This window comes from Condylura cristata, unplaced genomic scaffold (assembly GCF_000260355.1).
Source record: "Condylura cristata isolate star-nosed mole 26May11 unplaced genomic scaffold, ConCri1.0 scaffold00004, whole genome shotgun sequence".
NCBI lineage: Eukaryota > Metazoa > Chordata > Mammalia > Eulipotyphla > Talpidae > Condylura > Condylura cristata.
Window position 1 is genome coordinate 39739335 of NW_004567105.1, and position 22157 is coordinate 39761491.

The 22157-nt window shown below is 37.9% G+C and overlaps 1 protein-coding gene across 1 annotated transcript in view; it reads right to left on the reverse strand.

Moving 5' to 3' along the window:
* Window positions 1-22157, reverse strand: part of ABCA13 (ATP-binding cassette, sub-family A (ABC1), member 13) — a 436597-nt gene that overhangs the window by 89810 nt on the left and 324630 nt on the right. The window contains exons 49-52 of the mRNA XM_004676530.2: window positions 14355-14409; window positions 12851-13028; window positions 9714-9829; window positions 2154-2310 (exon numbers count right to left, since the gene is read on the reverse strand). Coding sequence (XP_004676587.1) covers window positions 2154-2310; window positions 9714-9829; window positions 12851-13028; window positions 14355-14409 — 506 coding nt within the window. The remainder of the gene's footprint in view (window positions 1-2153; window positions 2311-9713; window positions 9830-12850; window positions 13029-14354; window positions 14410-22157) is intronic.

The window sequence follows — 22157 nt, forward strand, 5'->3', positions numbered from 1 at the left end:
ATTAGCATTATGGTTTGTATATATACCCAATGGGTAATTTTGATTATTTTTTTTAAGAAACTGAAGGAAGAATCTAGTCATCTTTTTTTATTATTATTATTGGATAAAAATCACATGGCTCCCTACTTACAAGTGAATAGTTTAAAGTACACACTTATCAGTTGAATTTCTTAAACAAACAATATAAAAATAAAGAGCAAAAGGAAGACTTTATTAAAAACAAGAAAATGGTTATGATTTGTTAAAAATCATTTGACCCACTTTCCACAAATAACTCACTGTTGCTCATTTCTTTTGAGGTAAGCAAACTGCTGTTTATAGTTAGAGGTAAAAAACACATTTCCGGCCCTCCCTGGTGGCTCAGCGGGTTAAAGCACTGCACTAAGAAGCTTAAGCCATGAGTTCAATCCCCGCCTGCCCCGGAGGAGATCCACATGGTGAGGCAGACCTCTCCTGACCCGTCCGCTGCTCCCCTCAGCAGTGTATTTCCACAGTCTGCCTGTTCTGCTTCCCACTCTGTCCCTGGTGAATCCTCTCACCCTCCACATCTCTGGCCTGTACCCCAGTTTTGTACAAATAAATAAGTAAATCTTTAAAAAACAACAACAACATTTCCACCAAACTCATGGGTGTAGATTCCTGGTGAGTTTTCTCCTTGAATCTAAATGATCCTCTTTCTTTTTCTTCTCTGACCCTATCCTTGTAGCAGACAATAGCTTTGCATTTCTCACTTAAAGAACATCTCCCTTGAGTATCTTTTCCTTTTCATCTTAATTCATGACTGACATCCCTGATGGCCTCTGCCCTACTAGAAGCCACGCAACCTGTCTATTTTCAATATTCTCCCTAAGCTAAGGGACTAACTGTTCTCCAAATTTGCTGTTTAAAAGATAGACACATTTACACAAATTAGCGTGAATAGATATGTACAAATCACCAAACTAGACTGTTTCCTTTGTTGAATGCAGAATGAATACTTGCCTATTCTATTGCTTTCATACAAACATGAGGCATGACAACCAAGAGAAAAATTATCATATCACTGGGGTGTCTCTTAAAGTCTGACTGTGAGGACATGATTCTATCACAACTAAGCAGGGTCCATCCTGACTTAAGTATGAGCAAAGATAGTCACATAATAATAAATGTATACATTTATTCTTCTTGCATCATATTTTCCAAAACTAGAAGGCAGGACTCTTCTAGGTTATAGAGTCAGTCCATAAATCAGTAAAATGTGTGGAACTCCTGAGGAAGCAGGGTTCATGTAAACAGCAAGGAATTGGGAAGAAACATGCAGTCAGACCAGAGAAAGGAATACAGGAATAAAAAGGACTGAAATTCAGAAGGCTATTCCCAGAGGCACAAAAGGGAAACTAAGGTGGGTGAATGATGGGTCACAAGTCAGGTCTCATGGAAGAGGCAGGAGAAGAATCATGACTGGAAAGTACAAGTGGGATATGTCAGCAGAGCTGGACCCAGCTTGGTTCAAATTCCTATTGGCGATAATGATCTTCCATGACTTGCTAATGTGAAAAAGCATATTGAAGAGATTTCTTACGAGAGGCATTTCCCTCATCCAAAGAAATGTTCCTTGTCCACAGAATTCAATATTAGGACAACCTTTTGTTCTAACACTTTGAAAGTAGTAAAACTAAGTATCTGCCAGAAGCAAAAGGGGAGAGGGTAGAATTGCCCTCAATAAAGCTGACTCCTTGTTGTCTGAGAGTGTAGTTAGTTTCAGCCAATACTATCCTGTATCACGGAATCCCACAGAGGTATGATTCTGTAGCATCTGGCCTCATAGAGAGAAATACCTAATCTTTACTCCTGCCACAGCACACCTCTCATGTATATATTTATTCTTCTAGCCACCAACCAGCGATTCATCAGCACACAGCTATGCAGCTTAGTGAGAGCATGGTGGTGGGGCCTGCCCTCACTGAGGAAGTAGCAGAAACTGCTAATCTACGCATGGCTCTTACAGTGGCACAACTGTTGAAAACAACAGTCAATTTCTCTTTCTGGAACTGAAAAAATGATGGATACTAGTACAATTTTTTTTTTAATTCCCATTGGAAAACAGAATAGGCATGAGAGAACATCCTCTTTTTCCAGGGTTTCATAGATAGGGAACACTGGAACCCACTGACCTGAGCTTTAGAGATGATGGCCAGGAGTCGAGGCATGATGGTCATCAGCATGGTGCAGAGGCCAAAGATGAAGTTCAAAGAGATGTAGGAAATGAAAGCAACATCTGAACTGGAGAAGATCCTGGACATCAGGTACATCCATGGAAGAGTTGCATACCTAAAAGTCAAATTTTTCTGAGTTTATTTCCCATTAAGATTATAGTTGTATAAAGACTAAATTACAGATGTAGTTTTGTGGGCCTTATTCTTCCCCTTACCTTAATGAATAAAAACATATTTTACTGCATAAATTTCCCAGAGTTTTGTAAAGACAAAGCATATTTAATGGGTTTTCAGAGGACACCATTGTAGATGTCAGAGAACAGACAGCAGTTCATTAAAAAAAAACTAAAGTGTAGGAAGTAAAGCTCCCATAGTAGCCACTAACAAGAAATCCAGAATAGACACCTACAGATGGAAAAGGAAAGATTTTTACTGAAATACTAATTCAGAAAGAATAAAGAGAAAAAGAACAGAAAAATAAAACAATCAAAAATCAAAAACAAAATAACTGAAAATAAACAGTTTATAACAATAATCATCCTAAATGTATATGGTTTGAGTTCACCAATAACAAACCTGTTCACAGGCTAACAGTGTAGGTAATCAAATACTTTCATTTTAAGAGATGTATTTTAAACTAAGAGACAAAAAAAAAAACTAAAAAAACTAAAAAACAGGCTGAAATAAGGTCATACATCTTACTAACTCAGAAAGAAATAAAAAAAAACTGATATTCTCATATTCAACATGCTATATTTTCAACCAGAAGAAGGTAATTAAGAAGAAAGTTGGGTACGGTATAATGATCAAGGGAACAATGCCCTAAGAAGACATAAATCTTATTAATATTGCTATTGGAGATGTCATCATAAAACTAATACAAAGGGATAGATCATCCAGACAGAAAATTAACAAAAAAAATAAAAGTCTTAAATGTAGTATTTGATCAAATGGATTTACTGGACATTCATACTTTTCCATCCTAAAAGCTATGAATACATGGAACAGTTTCAAAAATATACCATAAAGGGCTTCCCAGGTGGCACAGGGGTTAAATCTCAGCACTATCAAGCTATTGGCAGCCATTGCAGCATGAGTTTGATTCCTGTCCAGGGACCTAACCCACATGGCACAGCAGACCTCTTCTGTATTGCACAATATTCCCCTAAGCAGTGTTTTTCAGTAGATCATGTGTTGTTCCTTACTCCGTCTCTGGTGAATCCCCTCACCACCAGTCCCTTCTGCACCTCTGGCCTACACTCCAGTTCTTGATGCATAAATAAAAATCATTCTTTAAAATATATATATATATATATATCATATACTAGGACATCAAACAAGTTTCAGAAAATATACAAATTATACCACTCATTTTCACAACCCATATTGTAAAGCTAGAAATTTAATATTAAAGGAATATTGGAACAAAATGACAATATGTAAAGACTAAGTAAAATGTTTTAGAACAACCTTTAGGTCAACAAAAAAATCTAAGAAGAGATATAAAATATCTACAACAATGGAGTGACAAGCTATGAGGTGCTAAGGAATGCTTTAAAGCAGCACTATACAAGAAGCTCATATCAACACAGGCCCACATAAAGAAAAAATCAATTTAACAATCAAGTTCTTCAGTAGGAGACACTACAAAAAGGGCAACAAAGTAATCTAAACACTAGTAGAAGGCTATAAATAATAAAAAGTAGAATAGAAATAAAAGAAACAGAAAATAAAAGGCAGGCAAAAAGACCAAAGAAAATAATAATTGATTATTTGAACAAATAAACACAATTGACAAGCCATTAGCTATACTTACAGAAATTAGTGGAATAACAAAAGAAAGATGTAGAATTATAACAAATATTGCAGAAATTCACATTATAATAAAAATGTTTATGCAAGGGCCCTCTCTGGTAGAAAAATGGACTAAAACACAGTATTGTGAAGATATCTGCAGATACTGCAGCACGAGCTCCCGGCAAGTAAGGTGATCTACATGGCACAACAAACTTCTCCTGACCTACCTGCTGCTCCCCTTAGCAGTGTATTTTGTTCAATCTGCCTGTTCTGTTCCCCACTCTGTTTTTGATGAATCCTCTCACCTGCCCCCCACACCTCTGGCCTGTAACCCAGTTCTTGTATTCATAAATAAATAAATCTTTAAAAAAATACTTATGCAAGCAAATCGGACAACCTAGATGAAATGGACAAATTCTTAGATTCAATCAAGCTCACAAGATTAAACCAGGATGAAATATATCTTAAACAGTCCAATCAAAAATATTGAGGGTCTTCCCTGGTAGCACAATGGGAAAAGTACACACTATGAAGTAACTTCAGCACGAGTCTGATCTCCACCCACTGCTCCCCTCAGCAGTGTACTTCATCAATCTGCCTTTTCTGCTCTCTACTGTGTCTCTGGTGAATCCTCTCACCATCCCCTGTATACCTCTGGTCTGTACATCAGTTCTGTGTACATAAATAAAAAACAAACAAACAAACAACAACAACAACAACAAAAACTGAAATCAGGGCCTCCCTGGTGGCCCAAGGGGTTAACTCTCAGCTCCATGAAGTTATCCACAGTCATTGAAGCACCAGTTTGATTCCTGGCCAAGGGAGCTGACCCACATGGTGCAGCAGACCTCTCCTATCTTGCCTACTGCTCCCCTCAGCAGCATATGTCAGTCAATTTGCCTGTTCTACTTCCCACCTGGTCTCTGGTGAATCTCTCACCCGCAACCCTGCACCTCTGGCCTGCACCCTATATCTTGTATGAATAAATAAAATAATCTTTTTTAAAAAATACTGAAATCAAAATAAGTAATAAAAAGACTCTCTTAGAATAAAAGCCCAAGAGGCCAATATTACCCTGAACCTAAAAGCAAAGATAGTACAAAACAGGAAAATTATAGACCAATATCTCTAATGAGTGTGATGTAAAAATTTTCAACAAGAACTTTGCAAAACAAATATAACAATATCTCAAGAGAATAAGCCACCATGATCAAATGAGCTTCAATCCAGCAATGCAAGGCTGATTCAACATACACAATTCAATAAAATCATCTCAGTAGATAGGAAAAAATATTCAATAGGATCCAACATCCATTTATGAAAAAAATCCTCCAAACAACGGCAATACATGGAACCTCTCATATATTATAAAACACATATATGACAAATTTACAGCCAAGAGCATACTCAATGATGAAAAACTGAAAGTTTTCCACTAAGATCAGGAACATGACAGGGATGTCCACTACCACTGCTGTTATTTGACATAGTTGTACCAGAAGCAATACAGTAAGAAGAATATGTGAAAGGAATGCAAATTAGAAAAGAAGAATTGAAATGTTAATAGTCATAGTTGCCATTTTAATATAGTTAGAAAAACCAAAATATTTTACAAAAACTTCAAGAAATTATAAGTGAACACAGTAAAGTGGCAGGAAAGAAAATCCACATGTAAAAAATAGTGTCATTTCTTTATGCAAATGATATATAAGAAGAAGAGAAAATAAAGAATACAGTTGCATTTGCAATAATGTCAAAAGAATTAAATATTTGGGAGTAAACTTAACAAAGAAGGTGAAGGACCGAAGGACCTGTACAATGAAAATTATCAAACTCTATTAAAGGAAATAATGTCACTTCAAATGACATTACATAGCAACAATAATCAAAATAGCATGGCAGTAACACAAAATCAAAAACTCATACCATGGAACAGAATTTGAAGCCAAGGATCACAAAGGACCTCAACAGATATATCTCAAAAAAAAAAAAAAATCCAGATAGCCTACAGACATGAAAAAATGATCAGCATCACTTATTGTAAGAAATATGCTTAATCAAAAGCACATTGAGATACCAATTCACCCCTTTGAACATGGCTCATATAAGAAAGAGTGGAGTTAACAAATGCCAGTGAGGATTAAAAAAGGAATTCTCATCCACTGTTGCTGGGTATAAACTGATACAGCCCCAGTGGGAAAACTGTGGGTTCCCCAGCCCCTCTTTTTCTTTTTCTCGGGATATTGTATTGGTGCCCAGAATCCCTGCTGTTCAAACTAAAATGCAGTCATGCTCAGGTGGGAGGGGAGGATGGAGGGAAGGTGGGCTCTCAATAGGGCTTAGTCTTGGTATGAGGATATTTCCTGAAAACAGTAGGCAGATATATGGCCAGATTAGTATAACCAGCTAGCCAAACTTGACAGGAAGTTAACTGTAAACAAGGATTAGAGTTAAGATGTTCTTCTGATCAGCAACAATGACACCACCAGGCAGGGTCCCTACTTAATCCCCACAAATGTGCCAGAGAATTATGCATCCCCAATCCATATCCCCACCATGCACATTCCTCTACACATTCTTCCAAATGCTTTCCCAACTCCCCTGAATCTGATACCCACATAATATGAGAGTAGTCCAGGAACTTGGCACTGCATCTCCAGCAGGAAAAGCAACTCTAGGTCTGTCTGTCTGTCTGTCTGTCTGTCTTTCTCTCTCTCTCTACTTAGACCTCAAATTTTCTTTCTTCTATCCAGTGCTGCTTCCAATGCTGCTGCCCCAAGAGATTCTCAAAAAAAAAAAAAAAAAAAGGGAAATTCTGTTTGATCTTAGCAATACCACTATTAGGTATTTATCCAAAAACATGAAAAATGTAATATAAAAAAGATCTATCTACACTTATATACATAGCAGCGTTGTTTACAATTGCCAAAGAATAAAGCCAAACCTAATGCCGTTCAAAAGATGAATGGATAGAGCATCTGTGGAGCATATATTCAATGAAATATTATACAGCTGTTAAGAATGATGAAAGCATGGAATTCGGAGCAAAATGGATGCACCCTGGCATAATTATTTTAAATGAAATCAGTCAAAAAATAAAAGACAAATTTCAAGTGGTTTCATTAATCTTTACAATATAAATCCCCCTAAAAATTAAATGCAAGCAATAGAAGGACTAAATATTTGAACTCAGCAAGAAGAATGAGGGAATAGGGAAAGGGTGGAAAAGTTGAGAGACAAACATAGATGAGGTACTGTTATGTTTCATTTAGTTACTGGAAATAAATTAATTTACTTTAGAAAATAAATAAAAGTTCCAGAATAATAAAAACAAACAAAAATTTTTTCAACATGCTGGTTAGTGATATCTGGGCAACAGCACATCACCCTGTATCTGTTATGGTCAGTGTGGCACAAAGACAGTGAGAACGTGGGAATGTGGCAGCCTCGCTCTCCTGGATGATGTTTTTGTTCTGTTCTTTAGGGAGACTTATTCACTTATCTTTCAATTTCGTCAGATTCTAAACTGTTAAATGAGCCCAGAGTCATTAGATAACAGCTCATTCTAGGACTCAACCTTTCTGAGATTTTTTTGAGCTGCCTGTACCTCAGTTCCTTGTGAGGAAGGGGAGTGAGCTGTGGTTCTTGTCAGGTATGGTCCACCAGGAGATGGGGTGTTCCACAGGGTGCCTGAGCTGCATGCAACACTGGGCTCCAACAAGGGAATAAAAATAGTTTAAATGAACTCATAATGGCCTGTGATTCTGATCTGCCGCCTTTTGCCTCTACTTCACTGGAATTAGTCTGACCTCCAACATGTCTGAGTTCTCATATTAGTAGCTCTCAATCATCCATCTGAAATGTGATACCCTAATGGACATATACACTACTTTAACAGATCTGTGACTATACTGAAATTCTCAGAAAGATGCTGTAATCATGCAGGTGGAGAAAATTCTTAGATTAATTAAAACTTTTCAAGAATATCAAACCAGACAAGGTTGGACCCTCTCTGGTAACTCAATGGGTTAATGGGACTGCACTATGAACCAATCCACAGCCACTGCAGCACGAGTTCAATCCCTGGCCAGGGAGGTGACCCACATGGTGCAACAGACCTCTCCTGTCTCACCCATTGCTCCCCTCCGCAGGCTATTATAGTCAATCCACCTGTTCTGTTCTCCATTCTGTTTCTGGTAATTCCTCTCACCCATCCCACCTCGGGCCTATACCCCAGTTCTTGCATGGATAAATAAGTAAATCTTAAAAAAAAAAAAAAAAAGATTAAGGGAAATTCCAGTAAAAAAAGACTTTAAGGAGTTTCTTGATTTTGTCTAAGATTTACTTACGTTAAGTAATTTGTTCTCCTAAATTAAAAAAAAAAAAACTTACAGTGAAAACACCTACTCATACTACTCATACTATAAGAAATCTTGACAACACTATCCATTCAATTGGATCAATAAACTGAAATTGAATCATTTCTTTGAAGTAGAAAGCCACATATATAGATGTATGTTTGAAGGTACATAAATTTCCAATTGAGTATAATGAATATGTGTCTACTATGTGTATTTTTATAGTATATGACATAAGATCCTCTAAGTACTGAAATAATTTAGATAATAACAATCTGGCTAAAATTAATCTAAAAGGGAACTCTTGCCTGACATTATATATGAGATTTATATGAATTATCTAATTTCATCTTTACTGCAACAGAATTGTAATTCCACAAAGAAAGAATAATTATTTCCAAGGCCACAGATTTAGTGACTGCCAATGTCAATATTCCTTCAAAGATTTACCTGTCTGTCCTATCTGTCTGTCTCTTGCTATCCACAATATGTTCATCCAGTAATGATATGTTCTTGTTTAAGCTAAACTTAGTCTCACTAATTAAATGCTGGTGCATCTGTAACATCACAGTGATAGAGAAATGTGTGTCGTGGAACAGGCTGGGTGTTCCAGGACCCCATTTCTCTCTCAGTGTGGTATTGTCCATGCAACAAAATGCCTTCATTCTCTGATATAATTGTGATGTGCATAAAATATTTTGTGATATTTGACCTAAATCAAACATAAAGCTTTGTTTAAAAAAATAACCTTAAATTAAAATAAATCAATTTGTAAATTATTTCCTACTAACAGAATATATCTATCACTTATGTAGCCTGTATATATAGCATGCAAAACAACACATAATTACATATCCTGATATCAAGTAGGTATACTTTTGTCATCAAACAATGATCTATTTTCATATTAATAAATGAGAAATTCATAAAATGACTTTCATGTGTTTGCTATTTTTTACTCTGAGAAAAAGTAATCAAAATTGGAAAATACTTCTGGCCACAGACCTTCACCACAGCATCACCACAGAGGTAATTTTAGAACTAACTAGATTATGAGTTTGAAGCCTCCATTAATGTTAAAAAATAAGAGAGACTCCAGTTCCAACTGCTGGCTGTCAAACAGCTTGGGGGTCTTTCTCAGACAGAACCAATGGCATCATCATGATGGCAAGGACAGGCTGCTCTCCTCCAATGGACACTGACACCTGCTCAGGCTCGTTTGCTCAGTGCTCCTTGTAGAAACAACATAATTGCTTGAAAACAGAGAAAATCATGAAGCCGACAGCAGGTTCAAAGCCATCCCGGGGGTTTTCTCTTTCAGAAAACAATCCATAATTATGCAGCAACGTTTCTCGTCACATACCCGAAAAGTGCCAGCAGGAGGGCAGTGGCTGCCAAATTCTCCCGGAAAGTGAAAGCTGTTAACTGGAAGGCAACGATAATGGTAACACACAGGCTGACGGAAACCAAGTAAAAGACCTGAAAAAAGAGAGAGAGAAAGAGAAGCTTGGTTTGCTTGTCCTCAAGTTTTCATGTTAGCTTCTATTTCAATACACTTCCTATTTTGCACAGCAAATGTTTTGGAGTAGTGGAATTAGTCCTGGCGAGTCCAATCTGCCGCCCAATTGTGTTCATTCATGCTTGTTGACATCTCAGGACCTTACCATGGGACTCTGTCTGGAGATGGAGCCTTTATAGAGGTAACTCGGTGAAAAGAAGGTAATTAGGTGGGTCTTGATCCAGTGTCACTGGTATCCTTAAAGTAAAAGGAGATGAGGACAAAAACACGACCCTGTAAAGAGAGTAAAAAGGCAGCCCTCTAGCCATGGAGAGAGGTCTCTGAGAAGCTAGACTTTTTGATATGCTGATCGTCATTCATTATTGGATGAACATATCATGGGTAGAAAGAGACAGAGAGGTAAATCTTTGAAGGAATATTGACATTGACATTTACTAAATCTGTGACCTTGGATGTAATTACTCTTTCTTTGTGGAATTACAATTCTGTTGCAGTAAAGATGAAATTGTGTAATTCATATTCTACATCCAGCCTCCAGAATTGTGAGGAAATAAATGTGCTGCTTAAGTCACCCATGTGTGGAATTTTGTTATGGATTAATACACGACTTTCAGGAAAGGCTTCAGTGAAGCCTGGCCCCTTCATGCTTAGATTTAAGGGTAGAACTATTCGCTCTGACTGAAGGGCCCCGCCTGGCCTTCAGGGTTCCCTGAGGCTGACAACAATCGTACCTTCCTCGGGGACACTCATACCAGCTCCCTCTTCCCTTGAAACTGATGGTAGAGCTCTTCTCCAGTGCCATCCATGAGGCTAGTTCCCTCTTTCTTTTCATATCTCAGCTTAAATCACTTCTTCAGAGTCTTTGAAATCCTGATATAAAGTTACCCTTCTTGTCTTTGTCCTCTTTCATTCTTGAAATAAATTGAACCACCAGCCAAGTGGAACTGTGCATTTGTTTACTCTTTTGTTTTCTGCTTCCACCAGTAAGAATACAAGCTCCAAAGGGAAAAGACTAGTCTGTACTTCAGACACACCTGAAGACTTCCAAATATACCTATTAAATTAGTGATTAAACAAACCGAATAGGTACGATAATGGAGATGAAGGTAGTAAAATAGTCAATCTATGAGAAAATAACCCCCACTCCCCTAAAAAACCTCAAGGGAAAAGAGTTGTCTCTTGGACCCTAAGAAGTATGGGGCAATAAAGTAAGGATTATGAATATGAGGTAAGTTCTTGAGCTTTAAAGATTCTGTAACTCCCTGATAGCCTGGACACTTGGCCCTCCCTGGCAAGTTCTTGGGGACTGTCACTGTATCAATAGCCCCACATCTGGTGTGCAATCTCAGATAAGTCATTCACACTCTCTTGTTCAAAAATGTCCTTCAGAAGAGAATGAGGTCCAACTTTCTCAGTCTTGGCTGCAACCTTGGGAATTAGTAAAATGCACATTCAGTGCTACCTGGACCTACTGAGTAAAATCATCAAGGTCTGGCCCTAGGAACATCACTGTTGAGAATATTCTATATGATACTCCTATCTGGCAAATTTGGCAGAAATCCTGATTAGAATTAATGATCTCCCAAAAAGTTGCAGAGATTTATATATGAGGTCTATCAATTTACTTTTAAAAAGTCAAGGTCAAATGAGTATACAATATGTGAGATTGAGTTGCTTAATACAGCAGACCCTGCAATACACATCACAGATAGCTTAGCACACGGTGATAGCTATTGGCTTACAGCTATGGTGAGGCACATAGTGTTGGCAATGCCAGGTAAATGTTTGGTCCTACTCGCTATTCAATGGCCTGTGCATGATATTCTATGACAGGATGAGTGCTATCTTTGGGGCTAAAAATACCCTTTCTCATAACAATGAATAGTTCATATAACAATGAAAAACATTGGCCATTGAAGACGTGTGCTTTGATTCCAGATAAATGTTTTGGAGGCTAGTGGATAAATTGATAAGGTAACGCTGTTCTCCTCAAGAGAACTGGAGACAGTGAAATGGAAACTCTCCATTAGAGAGTTACATATATAAAGAATACATACTAGGAAGCAAGGCATGGGGATATGGATAGTTTTAGGATTGCAGGTGGCAAATAAGTTCTAATCATTTTTTTATCATCTTATGTTCTGCCATCTTAAAAAGAACATTTTAAAGCTGATTATTTTTTCATGTCGCCAGAAAGAAACTTGGCATTTTTGTACAGGCCCCTATTTCCCTTGTCAATTCCCTCCTAAAATGCAATGCAGAGCCCTCCCTGGTGGCACAATGGGTAAGGACTCAGCACTGCAAGCTAGCCTCAGCCCCTTCAGTGCAAGTTTGATCCTTGGCCCTGGAGGTGACCCACATGGCGAGGAAGACCTCTCCTGACCTGCCTGTTGCTCTCCTCAGCAGCATACTTTGTCAATCTGCCTGCTCTGCTCCCCACTCTGTCTCTGGTTAATCCCTGTACCTCTGGCCTGTACCCCAGTTCTGTATGAATAAATAAACAAATCTTTAAAATAAATGTAATCCAAAATTATGGACTGTTATAGTAAAGATAGCTTAGCTAATAAAATGATCCTTCTTTTGAGGGTAGTCTGAACAAACTAGACTTTTTCCATCACACACACAAATGTACACACACACCATATACCACAAACACAGCACATAAAAAATATACCATGACTTCCCACCTTCCCATTTACACACTATAAACACAGATCTCATATACCACACAAACATACAACATCCAAAATGCATGCAAAATAACATACATAGTATGAACACACACAATACATATAACACATACTCTACCACATACAACACAAATACACACTCCAAACACACACACACACACCTCACAAACCACACCTCCCTACATATACACAGCACACTATACATACCACACACACTACAGTCACACACATACAAACACACACACACACACTTAAATAGCCCCCCACCTTGGTAGCACATCCACAACCTACCATGTCATAGAGAAAGGTAGTGAACCAGTAAGTCCTGTAGCCAAGGCCACTTATGTGCTGCAATCTCTTGGCTCCGGTCACCCTGTCCCTCACCACAGAGCTACCGATTGATGCAGACAGAATAGAGAAGCCCAGCACAATGCAGAGGGCAACTCCACACTGACGGATGCTCTCCAGGCTGTGGAGGAAGCAGAACAGCTCATCAGACACTCGGCGAAGTACATGGGCCTTATTTCTGTCGGTAAGAATCAGTGATGAGTGCATAGCAGTAAAAATGATTACGAATGTATGCCTAGCAAGACATACAGACTAAGGATCCAAATTTACACACTAATTCTTCTCCATGGCCTTTTGAGACACAGATTATTGCTCCCAACTGATGAAAGGTATAGCTGAAGAGTACAAAGTTGAGGGTTCTTTTGACCAGATTGTCTCAAAACCTCCAGACCATTGAGCATAACTCACAATTAAAATGAAAGATATTTGCAGAGTAACCCATCTTCCTGATGGGCCAACCTGGCTATCTAGCAAAACCTGTTGGACACAGGAGTTGGATATTAGCTGTGGATCCACACACCACTGACTCATCTCTGAATTTATCTCAAAATACCAAAAAAGGATATTGGAACAGTTTGAGCTGTCGCTATAATACACATTGTACAGTTTCTTGATCAGTTTTTCATGTAGCACAATACCAACATCTCTCAAGTCTCTCCGGGCCCTTTGAGGAGTGGCGAGCACAGATGGGCCCCCATGATGGGCTGGCTCATAACAAACCACCTTCTGTGCCCCATCAGCTTTTCTATCACATCTATTTGAATAGCAAATTCCTAAGAGCTGACACTGGGAATACTTGGGTCAGAGTCAGAGACACTAAAAATAAAATCTGGAAAATCAAATTAGCATGCATATGGACACTAGCTGCTTCATGTGCTTCCTGACATGGCAAGGATTTGCAGCAAGAAGTTCCATTAATAAGGCTGGTATTTTCTAATTCAGTTTGGTAGGTCACAGAAAATAAATAAACAAAATTGATTTTATTATCATGTTTAAACTGAAAGTTTGTCAACTATGTGATAGAAAAAGGATATGGTAAAAAGAACTAGAGAAATGGATATTTTACCTTTTATACAACATAGGAACTGACACTGATTTTATCAACAACTGTGACTCCGTCTGGACCATGAGGGAAGTTGTGAGACATCTTCAAGGAGGAATTACACATGTATGCTTATGAATATTGTGCTTAAGATTTTAATATGAAAAAGCATTTAGAAGATGTGGGGGTCCTGTGAGATTTGGCAAGATTATACCCATAGAACAATTTCTACTTAGAAATATGGTGTGTGGTAGGCTCACCCATTTTAAACTTGGTCAGTTTACAAAGAAATGCCCAGAACTGTGCCACTAATTACATAGTTGATATCACTCAGTTAAAACTAAGAAGAAAGATCAATATAACCCCAAAATAAACCACAGATAGGGTCACATTCCTTCAACTCACATTTTGTCCTCATTTAGTAAGGCACCTCCATATGGATGGCTGTAGACAGTTATTCCTGTAAAAAAGAAACAGAAAAATGAGATTGCTACCTTCATGGCAAGCAGATAGCCTGTCTCCAAGCCACAGACGCTCTGCCTGTAGCATATCTCCTGTTTGTTTTTCCAGAGCTTGATTCATTAGCACACAAGAATGATCAATTCCATTATACAATTCATTTTCTATTGAAATTATTGTTTGTTGTCAAATATTACCAGTGCATAAAAAGCATGCATTATGTAGATATCCCTATGCTAGCATGTTATCACATTTTATCGTCTAATTCCTGTAAATATCCCTGTGGCCTGAGCAATATATAGTTAATATTTTACAGTGAGAAATCACAGTTAGGAAGTTCAAATAACAAGACAAAAAGAGATTATTGGATGGAAACCAAATCAATACTATAAAATTCACCTACTGATAATCTCAAGACAGAAAATGAAAACATTTCATTGGTTTAATTTTGTTTGGGGCTGTTTGTTTTGTTTTGATTGCATTACTTTTGTAGAAGTGTATGTGAGTGCAATGTCAGTAACCAACATAGATAAATTGTTACCACTGTATTAGTTACAAGGATTTTATCATGGAGGTTGCTCATGACCTCCCTTTGTGTGCTATCCCGCCCAAGCAAGTCCTAGCCAATATTGTATCAAGAAGAACTACATAGTTGCAGACAAATGACTCCAGTTTCATCTTGTCAGCTGTGAGAGTGATTGATAGGGTCACATTCCTTTATGGATTTGATTGTTTCAAATGTTTAGAGCTAAATATGTGATTGTTATCACAATGAGCACAGAGCTCTGTTTCATGTGTCACTCCTACATTTTTCTTTTTCCTGGGGCTCATTTAACTTAGGCTATCATTGATTGGTGTTTTGCATTCTTTTATGAGGGCACATTAAATCTTTACAGAGACCCCACAGATGTAAGTAAACTATACCTTTAAAACAGAAATAATGGTGTATACTAGTGTTATTTTAAAAAATAATGACATACTGGTGAAGAAGAGAAACTCTTAACAGATGATAGTACTCAAAATTCACAAGATTTATTTCCACTTCTGTCCACATGCCACTTTATTCCCTGTCCTCTCCAGTCACAAGAATCATTTCAATCTTCATCATGGGAGCTCTTTCACAGCGATGGGAGCTGTTTCACCGCAATGGGAGAGAGTTATTTGTTCAGCAAGTCTCCCAGGACATGTTCTTTGATTATAAATTAATAATCCCAAATATTCTAATATCCCAGTTCATGTACCAAATGCCCATGGTGAAAATCAAACCCCCATTTGATTTACCTATCTGTCAAGAACTAAGTTTAGGGATTCACTCCCTTGCCTCTCTTCTTTATAACTTTCTTTCCCAGTACTTGATTTCTAACCTCTCCTTACACTATCTTCCAGCTCCCACTCCTGCTGCTGAAGTGCTGACTCTGGGCAACACCTTATGTGTGATGAGTAGTCCAAAATCAACCAGCTCTGTCAAGAGGACAAGAAGCAGCATAAAAAATGCCTTCAGTTTGCTAAATAACTGTCATAGGGCACAGGAAAAGGGCTTGGTTTATAGTGTTCTGGGGGAGAACTTAATTCAATGAGTGAGACTCAAAAAATATTAAGAAAAAGCTAGAGAGTTGTAATTTGGGGTCAGCCTGACCTTTGGGGAAAAGAGTGCTGGGGAACAAGTTCAAACATATAGTCAGTAATTTCTCAGTTATGCCTGGGTATTTCCATAAAAGCTCTAGAAACTGAAGTCCTAGTGCAGCTTTCATCAAATGACTGTGCCAGGATGGAAAATGCTCAGATTTCAGAAAAAGAGGGCATGGAAGTCTCATCCCCTGTGTCTCTTCACTTGTCTAGTTCTTCTGATAATATTATAAGTCTAGTGTTTTCTTGAGTTCTGTGAATAATTCTAATGAATGATTGAATATGGTAGTTATGAGAACCCTCAAAGTTTTAGCCAGTCTGTTAGATGTCAGGGTGGACTGTGACACTTGAATTATGGCTGGTTTCTGAAATAAAAGGTTGGGTCCCCCACCTTTGAATTATGGGATACAGATTAACTCCAGATTTTATCCATTCTGGTGGATAAAATAAAATATTTGCCGTTATCTGAATTATTTTTCTCAACTAGAAGAAATATAAGTATGATCTTTAATCTCTTCTGCCTGCTTCTATTGAAACCTCCCTTGACTATCATGGATATTTGTTATATATTCCCTCCGTTGCCTTATAAATGTGTTAAATCCAAAACAAAGCCATCCTCTAAGGCTGCCAAACTGTCCTTCCTTCACCTTGTCCACCACCATTAATATACCATCATCCTTCCAGTCACAGACTCAAAACTTGAGTCTTCCTCACTTTCCATTCTGTTTCACCCTTGTGTCAAGGGAACTTCCAAGTTCTATCAGGTCAGTCCTTATTCACACACACCATGTCACTTGCCTGGATTGCCCTAACTTTCTGCTTACTCAGTAGCATTCATTCTTTATCATAATCACTACAGATTTCAAAAAATGGATAGAAAGAAAAATATAAAACTCACATCATTTGTATTGACATGTATGTTCTTCATTATACAGTCTCAAATGCTCATGTTCTTCTACTCACCCACATAAAAGTCCAGCTCACTGCCACCTTTTCCATAATCTTACCACAGATTTGTTTCACCTTCACCTTAGACACCCTTGCCCGACTCCTTGCCCAACTCCCTCCATATCCCCACTCCCTTGTCAACTCTGTTCAATGATGGTATTAATTTTGATGACATTCTTGCTGCAGAACCCAGAGCTATAAGGGAAAGAAATCAGAGGTTTATCTCAGGTCTGGAGTCATAACTCCCTAAAGAGAAGAGATAGGGGACTGAAATTCAAAAGATTATGAAAGTTACTATGGTCTTTAATGTTCAAGACAGTAGGCCTTTTACATAAATTCTTACAGAACAACACTGTCATATCACTATTATCATGTCTGTTTAAATAAGTACTAGTTGTGCAGGTAATTTTGTAAACTTTCTTAGGCCTGGCAACCTGTGACTCAGCTGGGATTCAAGCCTTGGGCTGCCAGTACCTCATGTGTCTCCCTTCAACAAACAGTTGTGGTTTTTGAGGTAAAGTATCTGTGCAGTGGGATGAAGATGGGGCTTGGGGTCAATGTCTGGCTTGTCTTGAAAAGTTACAAATATTTTTTGTGGTATTTTAATAATAAAATGGCAAACTGCCTTCATGGTTTTTTTTATTATTAGTTATTTATTTCTATACGGTTACAAGAGTATTTTTTCTTACTTTAGATTGAAAGTCATTGTGTGAAGACTAAAAGCTATAAGCTACCCTTTGCTTTCCCTTTTTTGCACTGTTCTGAATTGATTGCCTTCATTTTCACACCAACCCTGGATTTGTGTCATCATTTTAGGGTTTTAATCTCAGGAAGGAGAGTACATCTGTTCCCCTATCTCACTGATGAACTGGTTGACTGCTTCTGTGGTTAGCACTTCTCCTATGTGCCAGGCCTTATTCTCATTCTGCAAACTGATGATGAAATCATGTTACAGAAACTAGTACAATGTGCTTACTTTTTTTTTTTTTTTTTTTTGGATGTCAGCTTGTTGTGTTCTACAATTACATATACTTCTTGCAGAAAGGAGTCCCATAAAATGATATAGCTTGGGCACATTTTTATCTTTGAGAAGCCAAAACAGGAACAGAAGTATGTGGTAACTTTCTAAGGGCAGGTAAACTGTTCCTGACAGAAGAGGATCCAGGTGTTCAGAAACCCATCCAATCAACAGTCAACATATAGGCACTAACATGCCTCTCCTGGACACGGGGAGAGCAGGCAACAACCACATGCAAACACAAAATAAAACCTCAAATGCAGAAGCAGAGGACAGGATGTGTCTCACTTAATGGGCATTAGGATATGTGTTACTTGGAGCTCCTGTTCCCTCCCATCCTAAGACCCTGGAGACAGCCTTTTGTGGACATCATTGTGACTTCATGTCCTGTCCTGCTTCTGGAATAGAAGATGCCCCAGACTCTTGGACTCTGCTGCACCCGGATTTGAGAATATTGAAGCCACCGGTGCAAATATTTGAACTCTGTAAAGTTCAGATTTTGCTTTCCTTCCTAGGAATCTGCATTCATAAAGAGTTTGAGAGTTCATAATTTTTCATATGGAGCAGAAGTTCAACTATAATTTACATATACTGTTTTATATGAGTAAATATTTAGATGTAAACCTCAAAGAGACACATATGTTATGAGAGCATCTCTCTGCTACCTACAGGGAAACCTGGCAACCATGAAGATAGCCCTTTTGCTCCTTGACCAATGAGACAGCAATCTTTCCAGGCCTGCAAAGTCCACCATCATGCTTAATCTCATTCATAGCCATTCCCTTATTTGCTATGAAGTTAAATTCTTTTTAAATGTAAGATACTGAAAAAGAAAATTTCTTAGAACATAGTATTGATGAAGGAATTCCATCGTGCAAGCAGGAAAAAAATCTTCCACTGACTTTCAAAGGCTTGTGTTACTAGGAGCTCCTGTTCCCTCCCATCCTAAGACCCTGGAGACAGCCTTTTGTGGACATCATTGGATTATAACACCTCACAGGGTATTTGCCACCATCTTTGCTGAGCTCATGGTGTTTAACTCTCAGACCTGAAGTTAAACAAAACCTGGAGTGTTTCTGATTTTTGGTGCTAGACATTTGGGTAGCCATCAATGGAGTTTCATCAAGGGTTAAACAGAGAGTTGACACTTCTTCCTTTGGAGGACTGATGGTTTGTTCAACAATCTGGTTACCTGCTATGTAGCAGCCTGCTGACAGGCTTGGAGTAACAAGGTCCCCTGCAGAGTTCTCCATTCTTGATGGGATGCAATCCACTCACAGGGCGATATATGGTGCTGAAGGAAGGACTACAGTAAAAAGGGATTCAGGATGGGGAGGGAGTAGGAGCTCGCAGGGGAAAACCCAGTCTAATGGGGCATGTGGATCCACATCACAGCAGTAAGAGACAAGAGGAGGACAAGCATGGAAGACAACTGATGGCTGCAAGGCAAGGCCTAGGAGGAGCAAATGCAGAGTGTGCACTAGTGATGCCTAAATGGCTTTTTGGCTTATGAATGCCACACTGAGCTTTGAATTTTTTTATTACAAGTTTGTTATTACTAAGATAGATGCTTCAGAAACAGCTAATGGGTAGGTGAAGCTTTTTATATTATTAAACATTTCCAAATAGGGCCCTCCCTGATGGTGCAATGGGTTAAAGCATAGCACTGCAAAGCCAGCTGCAGCTGCTTCAGGATGAGTTTGATCCCTGGCCAGGGAGCTGACCCACATGGTGCAGCAGACCTCTCCTGTCTCACCAGCTGCTCCCCTCTGCAGTGTATTTCAGTAGATCTACCTGTTCTGCTGCCCATTCTGTCTCTGAGGAATACTCTCACTGCCCCCCCCCCAGTTCTGTATTCATAAATAAATATTTTTTTAAAATTCAAAATAAAGTAATATTTACCTCTATTAGTACTGTGATTTTGTTTGTGTTTAAGAAAAGGGAGGGGGGAGGAGAGAAACTTAGCTACTCAAATAACTAATCGTGTTCTTCTTTCACCAATAAGAATAATGAGAAAAAAACAAATGTAGCACAAGGGGATCTAACCCTCCTCTCAAGTGGCCTATAATTCTCAAAACTCCTGAGTAAGAGACATTAAGGTGGAAGAGCAAGTGTGCCTGCCAGAGCCACTTACACACTCTGGTTCCTTCTTCTTCTTCTTTTTAATCAAATTGTGTTGGATTGACAATCAGTTATATAGTATTATAACTGTGAGAACACAACTTCACACTTCAACATGTGCTTTCCATGTCCTCCCTTAAGCTCCATTGTCAAAATGCTATCACATTACAGCCCATTCTTTCCTGGAAACTACCCAATTTTTTAGTCTCAGGTATTTTTGTTCCTTTGACATTTTTCCCTTTTGGTTATATTTCACAAATGAGTAAAACTATCTTGTAATTGTCCTTCACTTTCTGACTTATTTCCCTAACATAATCACCTCATGGACTATATAATTCACTCCCAATGTCACTACTTTATCCTTTTTCAATATTTAAGTAGAAATTTAGTGAGTACATAACATCTGTCTATGGACATTTAGGATGGTTCCATGTCTATAATAGTGAATAAAACTGCAACATCAAACTAAATGGTCTTTGTACAGAGAAAGAAACTATACAAAAGCCAAAAAGAAAATCTGTGGACTGGAAGGAAGTATTTACACATCACAAATCTGACAAGAGATTAATTTCCAAAATATATAAAGAATTCATACAATTGAACAACAACAGAATTAAAAATATCAAATGAATGACAAAATACATAGAGACTTCTGCAGAGAAGATATACATTAAATGACAAAATGTTCAATATCATTATTATAAGGAAAGTATAAATCAAAACTACAATATGGTATCTCCTCACTTTTATAAAAGTGACCCAAATCAACACGTCTAGAAACAATTAGTGGGGAAGGGCCCCCTGTTCACTGTTGATTGGAATATAAATTGGTGCAGCCTATACAGGAAATAATATAGAGATTCCTTTAAAAAGTCACATATGGAAATACCATATGTTCCATCAAATCACTCTGAGACATTTCCCAACCATAAAATATGGGTAAATATGAAAACATTAATATGGAAATATATCTATACCCCTATGTTCACTCACAATCACTTCTCACTGCAACCCCTCCTCCCTAAAAAAGTAAACATTTACAATGAAAGCTTCTCAGCAGATTTGAGTAGAGAAGGTCATAGGTGCCATCTCCCAGATCAGGAATTCTGGGACACATGACTCTCCTAGGATGGTGCCTAGCAGAGAGAAGTTGAGCTACAGAGCTGGGAAGAAGGAGGAATCTGTGGTAAAGTCATGTTCTAATAGCTTATCTAAGGTCAAATATAAGTGTTAGCATGTGAGATTTATGCTCCTGATTATCTGGGTCCCAGTTTATATATTGTCTGAAACAGTGCTTGATGTCTTTGTAAAACCACTTAATTGGCATGGACAATTTCTGTGATTGGGCTGTTATTTCTATTGTACTTGGTGTGCTCAGAGCTGGATTTATGTGACAATTGCATTGTGATAGAAACTCAGGCCTGGCAATGTTAGCAAAAGATTCAAGATTCTTTAAGGAAAAGTGTCATGGCTCAGTATCACAAAGAAAGGCACTCACTGCAAGCTCTAGCATCATCTGAAAGACTTTCAAAATGATGGTTAAAAATGTACATTCTGAATAAATTTGAATGACTTGTCCTTGTTTGATTATACTTAATCATTTCTATTTGAGGTTTTTCTTTCTAAGAATTGGCACAAAGCAATGTATAAAGTTACATTTATTATGTATCCTCATTTTAGTTACATTTTTTATAGTACCAGACTCTTATTTCTCATTTGTAAAAATATGCATCTGTGCTTTTGTCCAATACCCATTATGATAGCAAGATACTAAACTCATCTCCAATTCAAGTGGACACTGTTGAGTTCATTCCTCCTATAAAATATGTCTGTAAACATCTCTACCAAAAGAAATGACTTGTCTCAGCCTCCGTCGATGTGAAAAAAGTTTGTGCTCTTTTAATTAACTCACAATTAGTCATCAATGAGTTATGGGAGAGTAAAGAAATTAATTCAATCCAAGAAAGTATTACAAGAAAAACAAGAAAAATATAAAATTTTCTGACTGGAAAGAGTTTTGAAGATTTTCCCTTTGC